Below are 22,570 nucleotides of genomic sequence, written 5' to 3'. Positions count from 1 at the left end.
TGCTATGTTGACGTGAATTGTCGCTTCTACCTTTGCTATGTTGACGTGTATTGTTTTTCATATGATGGTCAGAAATAAAAACAACTGAACTGACATGACGAATTTTAATTTAATTAATAGTTCAAACATTTTCTTTTTATTCCTTTCTGCACGATTTCAACGTTTAGCGACGTTAAAACGATGTAAAAACGGCAATTGCAATTAGGCTACGGTACCCGATAATTTCCTTTTAAAAATTTCAAAAACTCGCCGAATAGGGCACTCGCCGAAAAGGGCTCTCGCCGAATAGGGAACTCGCCGAATCGGACTAGTCGAATCGGACTCGCCGAATCGGACTCGCCGAAACGGGCCATTCCGGAAATATATAGCTATATTGCTAAGAATGTGTTGCTTATTCAGTGAAATTGCTTCTTAGTACTTGAAAATTGAGTTGGCCCTTTTTTTGGCCCCTTGTTTTAGAAGTTGGCTCTGTTTTGGCCTTTTTTGAACGTGCAGTTGGCTCCTTGCCAAATTTACATCTGGCCACCCTGCCTCAGACTCTCAGAGCCTCTGCCCTCTGCCAGTGCCTAGAAAATAACTATGGTAGGCCTATATTGTGAGTAACTTGTGCAGTTAGGAATTACCGGTAGGTATTCACTTAAGATTGGAAAGTTATTAATTTTTGAAATATACGTTGTTGATCTTTTAGGTAATTAAGATAATATTAATAAATTATATTACCGTATGTGCTGAAATGGTGGCTTTGTACTTCATTTGATAAAAGGTTATATAATTTTTGATGGTTAATCCACTGTAAAATTTGACAATGTTTCGACGCAAATTGGCTGCATTGGGTTATCCACAAAGTAATGAATTTAAAGCCACAGGTAAGATTTATGATCTTGTAGATTTGATGATTTTGATTTGTAAACAATGATTTATGATCTTGTATGCTGGAATAATCTGAGTCATGTCCTTTTTTTCATGCCATATCATTCTAGAAAGCGGTGTTTTCTCAAAAGAAAATATCAAAATTACTGAAAATGTGTCAGTTGGCAGCATATAAGGTTTATTTATATAGTTCATGGGTTTTGCAATGTAAAAATTAGAGATGTACTGATACCAATATTTTGGCCGATACCGATCTCGACACCGATATCACTTTTTTAGGCCGATACCGATACTGATACCGATATTTTGGCTGATACTTTGGTGTTACAAAAAGAAGCAATTTTGGTATTTGCAAGGAATTATATCAAATGCTAAGTTTTACCTTATTTGCATAAAACTATTAAAAAAAGCTTTCAATTGGCATAATTTGTTAAAGATTCAAGAATCCAATCTCAACCGCATTGTTGTGTCATAATAGTAGGTTTTAGTAATGAAAGGCCACCGTAATTGAGGACTGGGGTATAAGAGAAGAAACGTTACATCATAATTGGGATTTCTGAAAAATTAATAAAGTGTTTAAGCAAACTCTTCAAATAGGCCATCATAATTGATATTAAGATGTAAAATGTAAACCAAGTGATTTGTGTCGTCGTAGAAAAACTATTCGACTAAGTAATGTGCAACCTAAGGGCGCTTGTCGTTTGGTTGAAAAGCTTTTGCCAGGCCAAGACTACCCAGGTAGTAAGAATATATAATTTTGCATCATTTTTACGTTGCTAAACGTTTAAAAAACCTGTGTAACTTGGTTGTTTTTAGTAAGCTGGTTCTATCAGTTTGTGATTTAATTTCCACTTTTTGTTGTAATAAATTCACCAAGCTTAAACAATGTCATGGCAGAATAAGTAGGTTCAAAATGAAAGCAATGGGACTACGAAACCTCATTAAACTAATCAAAATGGTCTTGTTGCGCCTAAGATGACAACTTCATTGTGAAGAAAGGAGCGTTCTTCCCGGCTATCAGCACAAAACTGAGCACTCACTAATACAGCGAGCAGTTACGATTCGCAAACCACAACGGTGTAGCTTCCACACTAGCCATTTCAATTCTTGTCGATGTCAATTCTTGCTACAAAACGGCTGCCAAGAAACATATAGTTGGTTGGATGGTCTAAATAGCTAGCGTGGAAGCTACACCGTTATGGTTAGCAAATCGCAACTGCTCGCTGTACTGGGTCTGCTACTATTCGGTGAGAGCCTTTTCGATGAGAGCCTTTTTCGGTGAGAGCCCTATTCGGTGATTTTTTTGAAATTTTTTTTGAAAATTATCGGGTACCGTAGCCTAATTATCATTGCCGCATTTACATCGTTTTGACGTCGCTAAACGTTGAAATAAGACCGTAACCCCTACCCTTAACCCCTAACCTCTAACCCCTACCCTTAACCCCTAACACTTAACCCCTAACCTTAACCCCTAACCCTATAACGGCAATGATAATTAGGCTACGGTACCCAATAATTTAAAAAAAAAAAATCACCGAATAGGGCTCTCACCGAAAAAGGCTCTTACCAAATAGGGAACTCACCGAATCGGACTCACCAAAACGGGCCATTCCGCGCTGTACTAGTGCGTGCTCAGTCTTGTGCTGATAGCCGGGAAGAACGCTCCTTCACAATGAGGTAGTCATTTTGGGCCGGAATGGCCCGATTCGGTGAGTCCGATTCGGTGAGTCCGATCCCTTAACGGGGGATTTTTTCAATTTTTTTTTTTAATTATCGGGTACCGTGGCCTAATTATCATTGCCGTTTTAGGGTTAGGGGTTAGGAGTTAGGGTTAGAGGTTAGGAACTCACCGAATCAGACTCACCGAATCGGACTCACCGAATCGGATTCACCGAATAGTAGCAGACCCATATTAGGCGCACCAAGACCATTCATTGATTAGTTTAGTGAGGATTCATAGTCTCATTGCTTTCATTTTGAGCCTACATACTCTGCCATGACATTGTTTAAGCTTGGTGAGTTTATTACAACGACAGGTGGAAATTAAATCACAAACTGATAGAACTAGCTTACTAAAAACAACCAAGTTACATGGGTATTTCAAACGTTTAGCAGCGTAAAAACGATGCAAAATTATACATTTTTACTCTCTGGGTAGTCTTGGCCTGGTTTTATCCTCTGCTGAGAGTGAAAATGAAACACAAATGATTAATATTGGAGAAATTGAGTCTCCTTCACAACTTAAGAATAGAATCAACGCAAAACTGCTGAAACAAAACGTTTTGTTTGAGTGAAAAAATCACTGTAAGCAAAGAATGCCAAAAGGTGCGCATGAAGTCATGGGGGTGTGAGGTATCAAAAATTTGAACAGGTTGTTATTTTTCTACATCAATGTGACGTTAGTTACTACTTTAAAAAATCTATATCTTTACTTCTGCAATCCGCAACAAACGCCTTTTTTTACATGCTTAGTATCCGCCACAGTATTGGCCAAATTTTGCCGATACCGATGTCGATACCGATACTAAAAAAATGGCCGATATCACCGATACCAATATATCGGTACATCTCTACTAAAAATCAATTTTGACATTTTTGCAAGCTTTAATGTATGGGCCAGTGGGCCACTATATTCAAAGATTTGATAGAACTAGACCAATTGACCATAGACCAACTGGCAAGGGCAAATGGAGTAAGATGGTATGGACATGTGATAAGGAGGGAGGAAGGAAGTTTTCTTAGAAAGGCACTAGATCTAAAGGTGGATGGGAAGAGGAAACGCGGTCGTCCAAGAAGAACGTGGAAACAACAAGTGAAGGATGAGTTTAAAAAAGTCGGACTGAAGGAGGAAGATGCACGGGACAGGGTGAAATGGAGAAAAGGGATTAAGACAATTGCTGCGCGGAAACAATCGGCCACCCCCACTAGTGGGGAACAAACCGACGATGGATTATGATGATGATGATGCAGTGGCAAAAGCAAGACAATACTATATAATTGGGAAGATGAAGACAGCCTCTACAGTCTACGTGGCCTTCCCTACAAGTAACTTCGACCAGAGCTAACAAGCACTAGAAGTGAAACCAATGTCTTCACCACGTCACACGACAACCATGCCTACTCTAACGCCTAGCCAGCCCTTTTTAGGGCTTGCTCTAACGGTGATCTCGGCCAATATCGAAGGGTTTTCTTCAGCAAAATCAGCCATCCTTGCTGAACTCTGCAAGCAACATCAATGCAATGTCCTCTGCCTACAGGAAACCCACCGAAGTGCTACACACCACAGGCCAAGAATACCCGGAATGGACCTCATCAACGAAATCCCTCATGGGAAACATGGCAGTGCTATGTACGTAAGATTTGGATCATGCATTAACTCAATTTCGTCCGATGATAGCAATAACACCGAATGCCTGACTCTCCACTTCGATGGAATAGACGTAACATCTGTCTATAAGCCTCCAAATGAACCCTTCATACCAAACGATCTGATGGTGCAAAATGGCAGTACGCCTGGCTTGTTTATTGGTGATTTCAACAGCCACAGCTCGAGCTGGGGCTATAGAAACACCACTAAGGATGAAGAAGTTGTTGAAAAATGGGCTGACAATAATAACTTGCAGCTCATACATGACCCCAAGTTGCCCCCTTCCTTTAACAGCGGAAGATGGAAACGAGGCTCAAACCTGGACCTCATCTTTGCAAGTGACTCCATCACTATGGGCTGTGTGAAGCACATATTGGATCCAATCCCACATACTCAACATCGCCCAATCCGCCTCCGAATCAAGGCAGTTGTTACTCCGAAGGATGTCCCATATCAATGACGATACAACTTTTGAAAAGCTAACTGGAAGGGATTTACTTCAGATCTGGACTTCCACATCGCCAATTTACACACGTCATCAGATAAATACCCTGACTTCATAGAAGCTGTACGAAGAGCGTCAAGAAAAAACATTCCTAGAGGCTGTAGGACACGTTACATCCCTGGTCTGAATTCAGACTCAGCAGACCTCTATGAAGACTATAAAGAAAAGTTCCAATCAGATCCTTTCTCTCACTCTACAGTTGAAGCAGGAGAAAACGTGATGGCAGCTATCGCCAGCGAAAAGAGAAGAATGTGGCAAGATATGATCGAATCCACAGATCTGTCTCATAGCAGTCGGAAAGCCTGGAAAACAATTAAATTGCTGTCGGCCGACTACACTAAACCAGACCACCACTACACTGTATCTGCCAATCAAATTGCTCATCAACTCCTTCTAAATCTTTTAAATCTTTAAATGGCAAAAGCAAAAATAACATGAAAAAGCAGTCTAAACCCCGGCTAATAAGACCTCAAAACGAACGCAACCCTCGTCTAACATCTCCTTTCTCAATTGAAGAACTGAAGAAGGGCATTGAATTTCTGAAACAAGGTAAATCTGTTGGATTAGATGGAATTCGGACTGAACAAATTAAACACTTCGGTTCAATCACTCTCGGATGGCTGCTAAAGTTTTACAACAACTGCCTCAGCTCTTACCAAATTCCTAAGCTATGGAGAAAAGCCAAAATCTATTGCATTGTTGAAACCAGGAAAAGACCCAACTGACCCTAAAAGCTTTCGTCCTATATCTTTGCTGTGTCATTTGTTCAAGTTGTTTGAAAGGCTGATATTAAATCGATTGCAACCTCTCATAGAAGACCAACTCATTAATGAACAAGCAGGTTTCCGACCTGGTAAATCCTGCACAGGACAACTCTTGAATCTAACACAGCACATAGAGAATGGGTTTGAAGAGGGTTCCGTCACTGGAGCTGTCTTTGTAGATCTATCTGCAGCGTATGACACTGTCAACCATCGTCTCCTTATATCAAAGATCCTCAATATCACCGAGAACTTTCGATTCACTAAGCTGATACAATCATTGCTTAGCAATCGCCGATTCTATGTTTATTTTTGTGGCAAAAATAGCAGATGGAGACAGCAGAAAAATGGTCTACCACAAGGGAGTGTTTTAGCCCCCATCTTGTACAACATCTATACAAACGACCAACCAATCCATCCTGGTACAAGAAGCTTCATATACGCTAACGATTTGTGTATAACAACACAAACACTTCACTTCCGCGGAGAGAGTACTCAGCGATGCTCTGGATGGGCTGACAACATACTACACGGACAACCACATGCGTGCCAACCCCAATAAAACCCAAGTCTGCGCATTCCACCTTAGATCCCGGGATGCATCACGCCAACTAAACATTTCCTGGAATGGAACCAAACTGGCACACTGTATCAATCCCACATACCTCGGTTTCAAATTAGATAGGTTCCTCACATACAAATCCCATATCGAAAAAGTAAGAGCTAAGGTGGCTTCTAGAAATAATATTTTGCAGAAACTCGGAAACTCTGATTGGGGTGCCCTCCCTGACACAATACGGTCAACTGCTTTAGCCTTATGCTATTCGGTTGCAGAATATGCTTGCCCAGTGTGGGAACGCTCAGCACATGCCAAGAAAATTGACCCCATATTGAACCAAAGCTGCCGTCTGATTACAGGTTGTCTCAAACCAACCAACATCACGTCGCTGCACATTCTGTCTGGAATTGCTCCCCCCAACATCAGAAGAAGCGTGACCAGCAGAAAGGAAAGATCTTGTCAGGACATAGATTTGAGACACCCACTGTATGGCCAAACTCCAGCACACAGGCGTCTGAAGTCAAGAAAAAGTTTCCTTGCTTCAGTTGTCCCATTAGGTCAACAATGTGCGGGTTCAACTATGGCAGGAGGGACTGGCAGCCGGACCGACATTGGCCAATATGGAGCTCACACCCATGGAGAGCCTTCCTCCCGGAAAACGTGAACCGTGGAAGTATTGGCGATGCCTCAACCGCTTAAGAACTGGTATTGGCAGGTGTAAATCCTTGATGAGACACTGGGGGTATTCCATGGGGAGCACAAGTTGCAAATGCGGACAGGAGCAAACGATGCAACATCTACTCGAATGCCCTGACCTAAAAGCAAGGTGCTCTGCACAGGATTTGGCCGAGTTCAACGATAGAGCAAGAGCCTGCGTGATGCTCTGGGCTACGGTCGTGTGACACACGATGAAGAAGAAGATTATGTTTCTATAATAAATCTTATGTCTGAAAGCAAAAATGTGATTTCTTTTGATATGCATATTTTCAAAAGTATTGTTTGATACATTGTAGGGCAATGTAGACTAATTAACAAGTTTAAATGAGCAACTGCACCATTAATGATATTTTGCATGTCATTAAAAGAGCAATTTTATCTAGATGATGTCCAGTTCAAGAAATTAGTCGTCTGGCTGGAGGATCAAAAAATTCGTCATTATGCCATTGAAAACCGAACTTTGCTGAAAGACATACAAGTTAGTTGTTTTTGTTTTTTTATAATTTAAGCAAACTTGTTTCAAGCAGACCTTGCTATAGGCTATAATGTTATTTATCATGAATGCCAACGAATTATACATTTGGTTAGTTTGTTCTCTTGAGAAAATAGAAGGGTTCTTTTAAAAATTTGTGTTTGATGTTAAATAAATATAGAAGTGTCAACTTGCCAGGCTAACATCTGTGGAAAAGTGATATGAACTCAATTACCAACTAAAATCTAAAAATGTCAGTGCTTTGATAATGATAAAAAGTGTTAAAAAGGTAACACATTGGTCAGTTATTTATGTAGCTATCAAAGTTGGATTGCTTATGAAGTTGACAATAGACATGTCTAAGCTGTGTATTTTTGTATTCCGTTTTCTTATCAGTGGTTGAAAATTTATATTTTTAGGCAGCATCATGGCAGAAGGCATGTGATCAATATCTCAACGATCTGTGTTATCCTTTCTCAAGCAAAGATCGGAATTCTGTTACTGATTGGTTGCTAGGTCTCGCTGTACGACTTGACTATGGTGACAATGGTAGGCTAATATGTATCTTGAGATTTTCATTTACTTAATTCTGTTTATGCTAAAGTAGCTGAATTATTATAAAATGAAAGTATCAGTATTTTGCAAATGCTGTTTTCACTCTTCCATGCGTTATTAGAATATAAATTAGTATCATTGAAAGTGGTTAAGTTGAAGACTCAAGAAATATGGAAATTTTTTTTTGAAGAAAACTAGTTTTGTTTACTGCGTGCAAGCCGTGCAATTGATTGCAGAGGCATTGCTCAAGTTGAATTATAATACTTGTGACAGTACTTTTGCTGTTATTTCAGTTGAAGAATATCAAAGTGTAACAGGAAAAAAGAAAAGCTTTACAAACGAGCAAGTCAAAAGCAACCCTATTTATAACATTAAAGGTAAATATGGCAGCAATTTGCGGCATGTTTGTAAAATTAAATACTTTCTTTAAGACACTGTCTTTTCTACAACGTGGTGCCAACTGTGAAAAGACAGTGACAATGAAGAAACTTCTTCAAGCAGTTAAAGGAAAATGCATTAATTTTATTGTCTTTTTAAAGACGTAACCACGCCGGGATGCTTGGAGGAGCAATCGCCCCCAAAAAATTAACTTGCCCCCTATAAAATTGGTTTCAATGCTTTTACGACGTTTTAATGACATTTCATAAACGTTTGACTGCCTTCAGTATTTTAATTTTTTAAACAAACTTTTTCTGTCAAATAGCAAAATATTTTCTCCCCAACATTTGCTTTTGCCCCCTAAAATTTTCTTTCTAGCTGCGTCACTGGTTTTTTTACATTATAGACACAGATGCCGATTTCAAGAAAGGTGTAAGAAATCTTGCAAAGGTTCTTGAAATCCCTCTGCATGAAGATGACAAAGTAACGTTGCAAGCCGTCGTTTTGCTCGTCGAAGAAAGGCTTTCAGAGAAAGGCATAGCGAATTCCAAATCCACTACAAAGAAGGTATGTCCTGTCAATACAATGAGAAGGTTGTAGTCCAAGTTTCACAAAAGTTAGTTACTGTGGTTGAAATATGGTGTACTGCTGTAGTTGGAGTTTACGGTAGATGTAAAGCAAAAATTATCGACAAAATGATCAATTATTAGCAAAAGTAAGTAAACGATTGCATGGGAATGGATGCTGAACGGATCCATATATGAAGGGGACGAAGCAATGAAAGAAATGAATGATAAAGATAACAGAGAACGAGATCTCTGAATTTTCTGTGTATTTTAATTTTCTGTTAACTATTTTATTCGAAAATCCTTACGGTGCTTTGTGAAGTTAAATTAACGAGAAGAGTGTTTTGAAATTATTTATATACATGATGAACAGAAGGAAAAGTCATTTTATTGCAATGTTAATTTTGTGCTTTCAGAATATCGTTCCGTTGCAACAGCAAGAACTGGGATTTGACACCGGAGGTGAGATTTTTTTACTTACAAATTGTTAAATGATTAAGACGAAATCTTTCGAGCTATGAATCTATTGTGTTAATTTGTGTTGTGCTGCTTAATAATTCAATTCTTGTGTGTCGCTTATTTTTTGCTTGGAGTTGCAATTCCTTAAAGTAACAGAAAATATAAAATAAGTTAGTCTTACGATACATTGTTAAAAAAACAGACCAGTCTCCTGTTGTAATTGAAACCTTATGACAACCAATTTAAAAGGTCAATATTTCACGCCTACAGAGCTAGTCTGGAAAATTACTTCATTAAATGCTTGTTCACTGTTCAGTTTTGCGTTTGGTTTGTGTTTGCAGACGAAACATTAAACAATGCCGCTCGTGCTCTTCGTCTTCTGCACATCAACGAACTGCGGCAGCTGCAGACCGACATCAACAACGCGGTTGTGTCTGTGCAATCCTTGACCGCTAATCCGAAGACCGATCAGCGTTTGGGAAAAGTTGGCCGGCATTAAATTAAGCTTTTTCCATTCACTGGTTCATGACGTAATGGGGAAGAACTGGCTTTAAGCCGTGGTGATGGAATCGAAAGATGTCACTTGGACTGTTTTAATTAGTTACGCTAATTATGTTTAGCCTGGAAAGTTTTGTCTGTGTACTGAATTTGGCGAGCCGTTGTCCTGTAGCCTATTCCTCAGTGAAATCTCTTGTATTGGTGCCATTTTATGAAGACGGTTTATTATGATACACCTCCATAAAATTGAACGATTCTCTGCGAACCGATTTGATGCTGCTTTGCTATACTACTGAGTGCAGCAGTTACGTTTATGCCACCAACTATTATGCTGAAAAAGCATTTGTTACTTTTTTTATCACAACAATAGAGTATCCTCTGGTTACTTTCACCTTCCGGTTTCACGTAGCACGCGTAGTTGTTACTTCCGGTGCGCGAAAGTTTACCAACATTAAGTTCTAGATTTATGTAGTAGATATATTTTAGTGGTGAATTTCGTTGAGTCTTTGAATCTTTTAAAGAGCCGAAAAAGGAACTCAGTCGTATTGTAAATTTGAAATAGCCTATCACCAGCCTGAAAGACCCTCATTCTAGAAAGCTCTACAGCTGTGAAGTTACCTGATTCGTTTTCTAATTTTTTTTTGTGACATTTTGTTTCTGGCCAAACAACATCGATATCGGACATGTGTGGTTCTGTTCACTTTGGTTGTTGGAGACGAATTCTCCTAAACTTTTCCATGCTTTGATTAATTGCTTCCTAAGTGCATGTTCAATTATGTTTGGTTTCGTCGATACGTTTGTCACTAAACTGTGTTTCCAGCGGAAAGAAAAATATCTTAAATTTTGTATGAATAAACTCGAGCAGAAAAACGAGTAGTTGTGTTAAGTGAGAATGCAATTGATTGAGTTTCGCTTTTAGCAGCATGATCGTTGCTTGCTTCACAATGTAGATTTTAACGACCTGGTTTAGCCTGATGCTGCGAGTTCGCTGTGGTAATGGCGGATTGTGTTGTTGATTCGACATACCTTGTGTTGATTCGTCATAGCACATGACTAGGGAACTGTGTTCCAAAAGCTAGTGCAATTCGCCATTACCACGGCGAACTCACAGCATCAGACTAAAACAGGTCGTTAAAATCTACATTGTGATTAAGTGAGAATGTTTGAAGTGTCTTTCGCGAGGACACCCCCTTTTACGACGACAAGTATAGCCCTCAAACCCCCTACTACCCTGACTTAACTTCTGGATCTCAAATTATTTTACTTCGTAGAAACTTTGAAGTCCCTCTCCGATTTTTTTTCTAGATCCGCTACTGCTTACCATGTGTTAAAGCCAAGTTCTAATGTCACAAAACTGCAACAACCACATCCCAACGAAGTATTGTAAAAATTGAATGAAAAGGCTAAACAGTTTATTCCATAACAAATTAACAATGAATAGTATGGCTAGTATGATGTTACGTGCGATTTCCTGTCACTATTCTAGTGATTTTTCTCATGGCAACCACGTACAAAATCGCATTGTATTTCAGAAAGTAGCCTATATTGTTTTTTTTTTCTTTTATATCGTGGCTGTTGACTTTGTCGATTGCTACTGTACTACACGTTGGTAAAATAAAACTAAATTGTAAAAGGCTTAGTATAACAAGGTGGCTTAATAAAGTTTCAGTAGCATGGCTTTTCAGTTTCTTGATGTAATTGCAAAAGCGGTAGTAGGCTATTTTAAGTTTTTCGACAGGTATCAGCTTGCTGCAGCTCTAACCAAGTAACCCACTGCGTTAAAAAGATTGATGTAGCACGTCATGCATGTGAGGCGAAGAAAGAAATGACGTCATGTGATTTTTTGAACTTTGGAAGCAAATAGGCGAGGTAGGAAAGCACAAAAACGGTGGATTAACAGAAAAACGCACAATAAAAAATATGGATAATTAGGCCACCAACTGTACTTTTATTAGGTAATTTTCTAGTTGAAACAACTCTTCCACCAGAACAGTATGGAGCAGCTCACAAAATGCGTAGAGTAAGCTGAATATTGGACTGTTTGCCAAATGGTTACAGGTTATGTTACCTAGGTCGCAACCAAACTTCATCAATTTTGAACTAATGTTGTTTTCAGTGAAAATTTAGTCCACAGAAGTTTGTCTACAGTAGTCTACTTGCACTATTTTTCGTGATGGTTTTTGCTTCATTGTGTTGGGAGAAATGCATAATGGTTTTGCTTATTGGATACGTTATTTGTTCTGGCATATTCCTCTTCAGAAAAGGAAACAAGCACATGAATGTGAAAACAAATAGAGAAAACGACCCATTGTCACATTTCAAAGATAACTTTAAAAAGAGTCATGCCAAAGCTTCTTCGAACAAAACAAGGCACCACCAGAATTGTTACAAATTGGATGAAAAGCAAAGCTACAAAGTCTGTAAAACTTTACCTTATTCTGAAATTAAATGTGGTTCGGAAGTGAAAAAGAACAAAACCTACAATGGGAAACCATTTGTCGTGCCAGATGTTGTATTTTTTATTTGGTTTGGGGACAATTTAACTTTCAATTTTTACACCTATCTTGCTCTTCGTTCAGCGGCTGCTGTTCATCAACCAAAAAGAATCGATTTTTATTACAGTTTCTCTCTTCCAGTGGGTGAGTGTATACTGTAGAAAGGTGACATGTTTGTCCGCTAGCTGCGTTGTAGAAGTCCTAGAGTTCCACCAGTCGAGTAGTTATCGATGTTGCCAAATGCTTTTTTTACAAAAGGCCTAATAAACTCGGTAAAAAAAAAACAACCGATTTTTAGGGATGCTTTAAGTTTAATGCAATATTGGCAATTAGCCTACATTTGTTTTACTTTATAATGTAAAACTGCAGCCTACTATAATAACAACTTTCTTCAGGAGAGCATTGGGAGAGACTAGTAAAGGAGGTTCCATGTCTTAATCTTCTTAGAATATTGGAGCCTCAATCAATCGCTGGACATAAGGTAGGGCGATATCATTTTGTTGTTGATGCGAGTATTTTCACAAAATAAAACGCCTAAAATTAACATGCATAGGCCTAGATCTATGATGAAAATACCCTGGTCTACAGCCCCTAAAAAAGAATAAAGCATTGTTGGATAATTTTTGTTAGTTTGTATTTAGGCTACCACTTCACTTATCAAATGAAGTAGGCCTAATCAGATTGATTGCTTGACTCTTTATCCTCGGACTGGGAAAGCTTCTTGCAGATTTCAATCGTGGCAGTTTCACATAGCCTATACTTGTGGACTGTGGAGGCTTTGAACCACTGACCAGGCCCGGTCACTGACATTGAAAGAGAGAAGTTTCCGATTGTTGAATTCTTGTTGCCGGAGAATTATTCCATCCATTAGGTGCCGCTGAATGAAGAGCAATCCTTAACGTGCGTTGCTCAAGCGCACACCCCGAGAGTCGAACCAGCGCCGCGTGATGTTGAGCCCGGCGCGTAACCACTGAGCTATCGGGGCGGTCTAAAGCTAGATATCGAGAAACCACCAGAATATTTTGTGATTTTATTTCTCAAATAGGCTACAATGCTCGCCAATAGCCATATCCAACGTGTAAGCTTTAGGCGCCTGTAGGCTATCTACGTAGCCTACAGGGCCGTTGAGAAAATATTTTTGGCCCGGCACCAGTAAGATTCTCCAACTCCAAATTAAAAAACTTTCAAGAAAAACGCATTATTTACACCTCAAGAATAAGCGATAGTTTCTTAAATTTCCGGTCTCCTTGGAAATATCCCGGGCCCCTGAAATCATTCCGGGTCCAAAAATACCCCTGGACCCCCTTGTCAACGCTACTGGACCTACTAAACCAACAAGCAGACTAGTTGGTCACGATGGGTCAAGCGTTTCAATCCCTTCATTGACGCGCTGGTGGGCTATACGCTGTATCGCCAAAGGTAAGCATACTTTTCCTTTCTGACAAAATGAAACGAAAACAAGATGCAATTTTTATTTTGTCTTCTTTCACAGATCTTGCATCCAATACAACGAACTGATATTGCTCGGTTGAGAATACTGTTAAAATTTGGAGGAATGTATGTTGATGGAGACGCTATTACTCTGAAAAGTTTGGATCCATTGCGAATTTATCCAGCTACTGTAGGAAGGTAGGTACCAGAACATCTCCGTTTGTTTTTAAACGAGTTGCACTTTGGCTTAACTTATCTACTTTTCCATCAAATGTCTGCAGATAGGCTATAGCTTACTTCTGTTTGTACCTCCATTCACCAGAACTTCGTTACAGATATGGCTGAAAAGTAACCTTGGATTTCAGCATATAGATCTACATTTTCAGATAGATCAATCATGGAAAGTATAAAGTACTTTTTGTTAGATTTTCTCTAATAGTTAAACAAATTTCTCTTCAAAATATATCTTAAATCCTACAGCTTTCATAAAGGTGTGATCAGGGTCGTTGAGAGCAGTAGCGGCGCCACGGGGTGAACTGGGGTGGACATGTCCACCCCACTCCTATTTAGGGTCAATTTTGTAATTTGTCGAGATCCGATGAGAAAACTTGGGGGTGTATGCAGGGGGTTAGGGAGGCCTAGTGACTGTGTGATAAATTAATTTCAACTTCTTACGTATGAATTACTTTTGCAGCATTGACATAAGAAGAAATGAAGAATCTTCATTGTTATCGGTCTGTTGTATTGATTGATTGTAGTCTAATTTTACCGTTTTGAGGTGATGGCTTTTATCACAGCTGAGACACAAGCTTTGTAAGACCTAATAGGCAAAGGTTTTGATGGGGGCCACCAACATGTCAGGCAAGGATTGAAGGCGCACAGCAACACCTAGTTGCAGCGGGTGCCAAACTGTCGGTATATTTTCATTGTTTTGCACACCGATTAAATTTTGTGCTTGAGCACAGTGTTGAAAACGTAGCGACAGTCAAAACAATTGGTAACATCTACCACTTTATGGACTGTTCTCCCAAGAGACATTTTTGTATAAAGAGCATTTGAAAAAGGAGGGAATCATGTCTGGAAAATTGCATTGCACTCGTTATCTGATAGGCTACTAGATGGCCTGCATGTTTAGATGACTTGGATGCTGTTATTAATGTAGCCTATATCCAGCACTGCTGTCAATGTTCCAACAAATGTCAAACGAAGGTAATGGTGTAGCTACTGGTTTGTTGTTCCGCATCAAGCAAACTGAATTTGTTACTGCTAGTCTTATTCCTCATAAATGCTTTTCGTCAAATAAACAGGCTTCAGATTATTTAAAAAGTGAAGAAATGGATCTCACCACTTGGGTTGCTGCTATCAACGACTTGACAAGAGCATTTGACTTAGTGCGTTCAGAGGAAGATTTTAACAAACTGGTTTTCAACTCATCGCTGTTTGCGGATCGAAATAAAATTACCAGTGAAATCACCACGCCGGCTAAGCGATGCCGCTACCCACCAAACCATTTCCGAGATGGTCAGATATTACTGATAGGTTACAACAGTCTTCCGTGGAGTGAATCTGAATCCATTACAGAAAAGTTAAGAAGAGATTTTTCTTTATCCTTTGACAGAATGCTAAATGAACTTAAAAAGCGTTACTCGGATCAAGCATGTGAATTAATGTCAAATGCAGCTGCATTTTATTTCACGCACATGTCTCCATCAAATTTGCCTAAAGTTGAATATTTAGTCAAATTCTATAATTTCGATGAAAATCAGGTTGGGCAGCAATAGGATCTTTTTTTTTTTTGAGGTCAGCTAAGTTACAATTGTCACAAGTGGAAACTAGAATTTAAAAAGCACCAAAGTGGATTGACCAAGACCGCGCGGTTGTGTTTGTCTTCACTTTTGAAATTGTGTGGACAAAACGATCTTAAATCATTTATACAGCGATTTGTTTCAAATTATTGCTACTTTGCCCATGACTGTGGCGTCTTGTGAACGTATCCACAGCAAAGTTAAGACAATAAACAATTATCTGCGACCTGCCATGTCATCACAAAGACTTGAACATCTGGTGCAGATCAGCAGTGAGCGAGACATTGCCGATAACACTGATCTTCCAAAATTGGTGGAATCTTTTAAACTGACCTGGGAGCGCAAAATAAAACTTTAGTGCAGTGATTCTTAACCTATGGCTATGGGTAGGTATTAGGTAATAGCTAAGTTTTTTTAATTCTGTTTAAGGGGCCACCCAATAAATTTTTATGAGGCCGCCTATCATTGCAGCAGCTCCATGACATAAAATAACGACAAGCTTGCTAACATCAAGATCGTAGTCGGCAATTCCATGGACCGCATAAGAAATGTATAGTAGCGTTTGGCCCCATTCTATTCTTTTGTTCATAATTTAGAGTGCGCTCAATGGAAGACAAGCTTAATTTTACCCCCTTTTAATTACCTTTGTTTATTTTTCAATAAATTTCACAACCGAGCTGCAGTGAATCACTTCGCAATCGGTAATCTAAGTGACCATATTTTACGGTAGCATTTTACCTCGAAATATTTTTGTCCACCCCACTCATTTTTGGCTGGCGCCGCCCCTGGTTGAGAGAACCTTTTGGGGCCCGTGCCAATAAGATTTTCTGGTCTCAAATCAAGATACCTCTAAGAAAAATACATGACATCCACAGAAATGCGGCGGTTTTTTCAAGTTTCGGGCCTCTTGGAAAGCTAACGGGCTACTAAAATCACTCCTGACCGGGATATAAAAAAAATGCATTTCCCATCATTGGAGAGTTGATTTATTTTTTCTTGTAGCCTATTTGCTTGTGCATAAATTAGCCTACTGTAAGCTTTTTTTGCGTTTGGGCAAGAGGTAAAACATAATTGATAAGAGACTGGGCTACCATTCTAGTATCAACAGTGGCTTAGCAGCCACCTGGCGGTTCTGGCTCTGCGCCAGGGGCGGCATGCTGCAAGGGGGCCGCAAAATGAGGCTGCACAGTGCACACAGCACGAGGAATGAAGTAATGCAAAAATAAATAAAAAGTAGAACAAGAAAATGATTTACAAAGAGACAGCTAGCACACCTTAAAAAATTTAAGGATAAAACAACAGCTAAAAAGCTCGAGTTGCTTCTTGCGTGATGTTGGATAGCTGTAGCCTGTACTCCGTCTTTATAATACAATTTTGGTAAAGAGGTCACTTTCTTCAACCACAGACATATACAACCAAGCAACCACACGGCATTTAACATAATTCGTTAAAATTGAACATAAACTATAAGCCACAAACGTTTTCGGCCATACACACGTTAGTCCTTATCAAGTAACAAAAAAATAACTGCTTATCATATCTACAATGAAAATGAATAACTGATCTAAACACTGAATTGAAAAACGAAATGCATAAAATGAAACGGCAGAGCAAAGGAGAAAGGCACATCACATGGCGTTTAAATTACGCGAGGCAAAGACTACGCATCATATGGCGCATCAAAAAAAGACGTTGAGTAAATAAGAAGCGCCTGAGGCAAACAACTGTATAGGCTATTGAGGCGTTATTTTGATAATTTTAATAATGAAGTCAATCGTTTACGGTCTTATTTTATTGCGAACAACTACCCCACATGGTTTTTCAATAAGGTGCTGAGAGGGTCTTTGGATTCGCGTTCTACGCACTCTCAAGCGGACGAACGTGAATGGAAAAACTTTCTTACAGCTCCCTTTGTGGGTTAAGCATATCGAGACGCTTTGTTAGTAATATGTCAAGTTTTATCAAAATGAAGTTCAACGTGGATATTTTTCCTGTGTATAAAACGTTCAAAGTTGGCTATTATTTTCAGCTTAAATCTAGGACTCCCTCCTACTTGTGTTCAAATGTCGTGTACAAGTTCACTTGTTCGCATGACGCGAATTGTACATACATCAGTATGTCTACGCGGCATTTGGCCACGAGAGTGAGGGAGCACTTAGATTTAACTAATTTGAACAAACAAAGTGCCATTAAAGATCACATATTCGATTGCCAAACATGTTCAAATAACAAACCATCCTTGGAGTCGTTTAGAATTATGCTTAAATGTTCCACCGAATTCGACACTAAAATCCACGAGACTTTGCCAATAAAATCATACAATCCTCGCCTCAATAGCCTATACAGTTGTTTGCCTCAGGTGCTTCTTATTTACTCAACGTCTTTTCTTGATGCGCCATATGATGCGTAGTCTTTGCCTCGCGTAATTTAAACGCCATGTGATGTGCCTTTCTCCTTTGCTCTGCCGTTTCATTTTATGCATTTTGTTTTTCAATTCAGTGTTTAGATCAGTTATTCATTTTTATTGTAGATATGATAAGCAGTTATTTTTTTTTTACTTGATAAGGGCTAACGTGTGTATGGCCGAAAACGTTTGTGGCTTATAGTTTATGTTCAATTTTAATAGATCATGTTAAATGCCGTGTGGTTGCTTGGTTGTATATGTCTGTACTCCGTCTGTTGTTCAATTTCTAGAAGCGATTCAGAATTTTTCTTTCTTTTCTTTCTTACGTTTTTGGAAAGTAATCCTGCGAGAATCTCTTGATACTCAAACTTACTTGCAGCAAAAAGGACTGCTGTTAGCGCAATGCTCTAACGAGATGAAAGCGTTTGTCAACTTTTTAGTGGAAGAACAAGATAATCTGGTTAAAGGCTCAGTGGATGCAGCGATCAAAAAATGCACAGAGCTAGAGATTCCAGTTGAAGATCGGAGAGTTTGCAGAAAAAAGATAATGTCTGGCGAACACGCAGAAGATGCTGGCCTTAGTGTTGTTGGAGAAGTAAGACGATGCATGTTTCAAGCTTTGGACAGATTTAAACTTGAAGCTGAAACTAGGTTTACCGGCATACACCACTTGAATGATATGTTTGGATTTTTGAATCCTCACGCGCGGCTGCAAAGCGAAAGTCACAATGGATTCACCAACGCTTTTAAAAGCACTTATGACGACGAGGTGGACTTTTTGGAGTTAGCTGTGGAATTGACCGATTTAAGAGGCTGGTGCGAAGCAGTGAAACCACGTTTGATCGTAATGCAACAGCGTTTGATGTTTTAAAGTGGTTAGCTAAATCACACCTACTTGATTCGACACCATATTTATGCTTGTGTTTGAAACTTTATCTTACCATTGGTGTTTCAACTGCGAGCGGTGAGAGGAGTTTCTCAAAGGTCAAAATGATAAAGTCGTATTTACGTTCTACCATGAATGATAATCGGCTATCAGCTCTATCGATTCTTTCTATAGAAAGAGACTACGTTCAAAAACTTGATTTTGAAGATATTATCGCTGATTTTGCTTCGGTGAAAGCTCGAAAAGTTCAATTTTGAGGTGGCTATTGATCTTTTATTTGCCTAATACATTTGTTGTCCATTTTTTGTCTTTTATTTTTGGCCTTAACGCTGAGACAGTGAGGCTTCTTTCTCAAGCAATATAGAACTTCTAAGACGCGGCACATTATTTGTAATTATTTTTATTGAAAAGATTGCTTGAACATGAAACTACTGTATTTCAAAATTTGCTGCAGTCTACTTAGGGCGGCATTTTCAACGAAAGCCAGGGGCGGCAGCATATGCTCCTACGCCACTGTTACCAATGCTTTTTATTATATCGGTACGGTATAAGAAATGAAAAAAACTATACATCTTATGAACAGGCCCGGGTTTAGGGGGGGCAGAGGGTGCAAGTGCCCCGGGCCCCCGACATTTGAAGGGCCCCCAACGTGGAAAAAATGTGATTTTGTGCTCTTTTTTTTCTTTCAGCCTTCGAAGTTTCTGCAAAATGCTGTGCAGTACTGGATTAATGCTACTGTAGACGCACAGGTAGGTTTTTGGCGCCTGTGGCGCGAAAAATTTTTTTGCACGGGGTCCCCCCGATCTAAAAGTGCCTTGGGGCGCCCATCGGCTAAATCCGGCCCTGCCTATGAATAGACTTTCAGTTTCTCAAGGAGCAATTTTTCGCTATGTCAGCAGGTCTATTAGGCTAACCCATAAATCATAATGTAGTTTGGATTAACACAGGCTATTAGGCCATGCTATTCTGTAAATTTCTTTTTTTCTTCAGGGCGACTCGTACGAATGTATGTATTTGTATTGCAATGTCAAGAAAAAATTCCTTGTTTATGAAAGAATATTACAAGCACATCACATTAAATCTACCGTTAGACAATACTCGGCCACTGACCAGCTTGTTTACGAGATTTCTTGGAGAGTATGTTCAGGATTCTTTGGTATGACGAAAAGCTTTATTGATGGGTTAGCTGGCCGAAATGCAATAATTCTAGATTGTATGCTTCACAAACCTGCATCTTTATTTATTTTTATTGATATATTCTTCAAAAGTTCCAACACGTTTCCTTTTAAGCATGTAGGCTAGTCAACTGATCTGTATTTTACGATCAAGTAGGCTACTGTAAGTTCAGCATAATTGGTTACTTGGTTAGGTTTGGCCTAAAGCTACCCTATTAAGCTTATAGGCATAGCTTACTTAATCCTGCATAACTTTCGGAGATATATACTGTAGAATGCATAACTTTCGGAGATACTGTATATAGAAAGATTTGCCCTGGCGAATGAGATGTCTGTAACATCACGTTCTACTGAATGTAATCCTCACCAACTGCTCCTTCCTGTCATGGCAACAACTTACGAAACAGTACCAACTACCAACAATGAATGCTGAAACCGAATGCTCTCGTCTGACTACGACACTGGCGAGACAAGTTATGAATGAATTTGCTGCAATAATTGCATGCAGGATTTTGTTATCTAACCATGGTTTGAAATTTATCTAACCTAATAATCTGATGTGATATTAATTCTATTTTCTCAAGGTCAGTGTTCACATAGAAGAATTTTCCATCAATCGACCAAACCCTCATGTGGATGAAGATGGGAGGTTTGGAACTATTTTTCGTAGAATGGACATCTCGGAGAATTATTTTTTACATCTTCATACTCAAAATATCATCCGTAACGTCGATATTGACCCCAGTTGGATAACTTGGGATGACGACATCCTAAGACAATTGGACACGGTATACGGAGAAGCTGCTCGGATCGCCCTTTTTGGTTCTTCGGATCTTATCTTTTATCCTAATGAGAAACCAGAAGAAATGAAACCAAAAATAAAAATTGTTGCATTTCCACCAATAGTACAGCGAAATGCCATTATTGATGATGTTGCAAGCGACCCAGATATGAAATGAAGCATTTTCTAACTTATTCAGCAATTTTTCATGGCATTACGTAACATGTTGGCCAAATTATCAGTTAAGTATCGGTTGTGCTGATGGTGGTGGCATAATGTTGTTCTTAAAGTGTTAGAAATTATCCCTCGTAACCTATGTTTTCATTTTTAACTTTATGAAATGCTTTTAAGAAAAATGCTCCCAAAAAAGTCTTAAAATTGCTTGGCAATCTAACATCATAGGCCTACATCAGGCTATTGTTGCAATTTAACAGTAAGCAAATGAAGAATGCGGCCTTGCGGTAAATAGGCTAGCCTATAGCTAAATTGTTGATTGAGCAAAAGCAAATCAATAGTAAGTAACCAGGTTTGCCAGATAATAATTTTCCGCGCTTCCACCTCAGGTTATTAAATAACATTGACTTCTATTTTTCAAAAACAGAATGAAGAGTGTGAAAAGAGACAAACAAACACTGACAGTGGTATACTGACAGTCTATGATATGAACAATGTAACCATTGTTCATATCATAGACTGCTTCTCTATTAAGAACTAGGGCCATCAATTAAACTTGAAAACACCGTGTTTAACCGCTTCTACTTGAAGTGTTCAATTTTCTTTACTTGTTTGATAAATATAATTAACGTAAATCAAAGAAAGTCCAGTCGTTTAAGTAAATCCAGTTTCGATCTGGTTTATGGAAATAACCCTCGAAGACCCCCTCAAGAAGTGTTGGCTCGACAGCATCGGGGAAGATCTGCGATTGGAAGAGGTAGCCTACCTTGTTTCAATCAACCCTCAGGGCCGGGTGGCATGGAGAAATGCCATCAGACAGAGTAGACATTCGTTGGTATCCAATTCTCCCTATAAGGGAAACAATAATATAATCAAGCAATAAAGAGTTGCCCAAGATATTTTGTTTTGGAAGAGAAGAATATCTAGGCTACTGTACTTTGTGTAGGCTATTATCCGGAAAGCTGCAGCCACCGTTTGGTCTTGTTTTAATTTTAAATTTCTAAAGTTAAACCTCAATTCAACCCGAGGCTTTCTTACTCTCAAGTGGTCAAAACTCCTCCAACTCTTACGCCATGTCTAAATAGGCTACTGCGCGTCCTCGACTGAATATCAGACACGTAGGCCTACCACTGTTATCACTTCCAATGCTTTTGTTTGTTTGTTTTTCAAATCTTTATCCTGCATTGCGGGAAAGCGGACTTGAGCGCAATGCATCGGTGTACCCACGCTGCAGCCGACGGCAATGTCTGTTTCCGGTTGTCTACTCTACTTGTGACTTAAATTTGGTACTACCCATTACTCGAAATAGATCACTGGGTAGAGGCAATTATCGTAGTTTCTTGCCCAGTGAAACAACAGCAAGTGCGGGTGGCTGGAGTCGAACATGCAGGCTCTCGACTGCGAGCCCAACGCGCTAACCACTCGGACAGTGCTGCCTTGAATGATCAAGGCATCGTGCAGACTTCATTGTTTTCTTTTGTTTTTATTCCGAACTTTAACCTATGCGTCCACGCGAGCTTTTCTCGAATTGCAAGTTGTACAATCAAAACGTTTTTCAAACGTTTATTTTAGATTTCATTCAGGCTTGAAAAACTTTGAAAAGCCTTGTTTAGTCTGCTCTTCAGGACGTTTTTCAACAGTTTTTGTAACGTTGGATTGGTTTCAGAAATGTCTGAAAACCGATTCTGCAATTGGTTTAAAGCGTAGGCTAC

The 22,570-nt window shown here is 39.2% G+C and overlaps 2 protein-coding genes across 2 annotated transcripts; both read left to right on the top strand.

Annotated features, from left to right (window-relative positions):
- The first annotated feature begins 694 nt into the window (after positions 1–694).
- LOC145772653 (tRNA-splicing ligase complex subunit RTRAF-like) lies at positions 695–10,577 on the top strand. Its single transcript, XM_082584523.1, has 7 exons — positions 695–866; positions 7,163–7,257; positions 7,671–7,800; positions 8,100–8,183; positions 8,591–8,751; positions 9,167–9,212; positions 9,551–10,577. Exons 1-7 carry the CDS (start codon positions 806–808, stop codon positions 9,706–9,708), a joined length of 735 nt encoding a protein of 244 aa, XP_082440649.1. The 5' UTR covers positions 695–805; the 3' UTR covers positions 9,709–10,577.
- A 1,339-nt stretch (positions 10,578–11,916) lies between these two features.
- LOC145767135 (uncharacterized) lies at positions 11,917–20,862 on the top strand. Its single transcript, XM_082578900.1, has 5 exons — positions 11,917–12,346; positions 12,598–12,683; positions 13,695–13,831; positions 19,719–19,884; positions 20,488–20,862. Exons 1-5 carry the CDS (start codon positions 11,917–11,919, stop codon positions 20,860–20,862), a joined length of 1,194 nt encoding a protein of 397 aa, XP_082435026.1.
- Positions 20,863–22,570: the final 1,708 nt, after the last annotated feature.

This window comes from Aplidium turbinatum, chromosome 1 (genome assembly GCF_918807975.1).
Source record: "Aplidium turbinatum chromosome 1, kaAplTurb1.1, whole genome shotgun sequence".
Taxonomy (NCBI): domain Eukaryota; kingdom Metazoa; phylum Chordata; class Ascidiacea; order Aplousobranchia; family Polyclinidae; genus Aplidium; species Aplidium turbinatum.
Note: the sequence above shows the minus strand (reverse complement) of the source record. Positions and strands in the feature narration are given on the sequence as shown.

What these genes read in the sequence shown, in the direction of transcription:
- LOC145772653 (XM_082584523.1), top strand. Translation starts at nt 806, where the DNA reads ATGTTTCGACGCAAATTGGCTGCATTGGGTTATCCACAAAGTAATGAA. An exon ending in ACTTGACTATGGTGACAATG is followed by an intron (nt 7,801 to 8,099) that starts GTAGGCTAATAT and finishes CTGTTATTTCAG; the next exon opens with TTGAAGAATATCAAAGTGTA. An exon ending in CCCTATTTATAACATTAAAG is followed by an intron (nt 8,184 to 8,590) that starts GTAAATATGGCA and finishes TTTACATTATAG; the next exon opens with ACACAGATGCCGATTTCAAG.
- LOC145767135 (XM_082578900.1), top strand. Translation starts at nt 11,917, where the DNA reads ATGGTTTTGCTTATTGGATACGTTATTTGTTCTGGCATATTCCTCTTC. An exon ending in CAGTTTCTCTCTTCCAGTGG is followed by an intron (nt 12,347 to 12,597) that starts GTGAGTGTATAC and finishes AACTTTCTTCAG; the next exon opens with GAGAGCATTGGGAGAGACTA. An exon ending in AGTATGTTCAGGATTCTTTG is followed by an intron (nt 19,885 to 20,487) that starts GTATGACGAAAA and finishes TATTTTCTCAAG; the next exon opens with GTCAGTGTTCACATAGAAGA.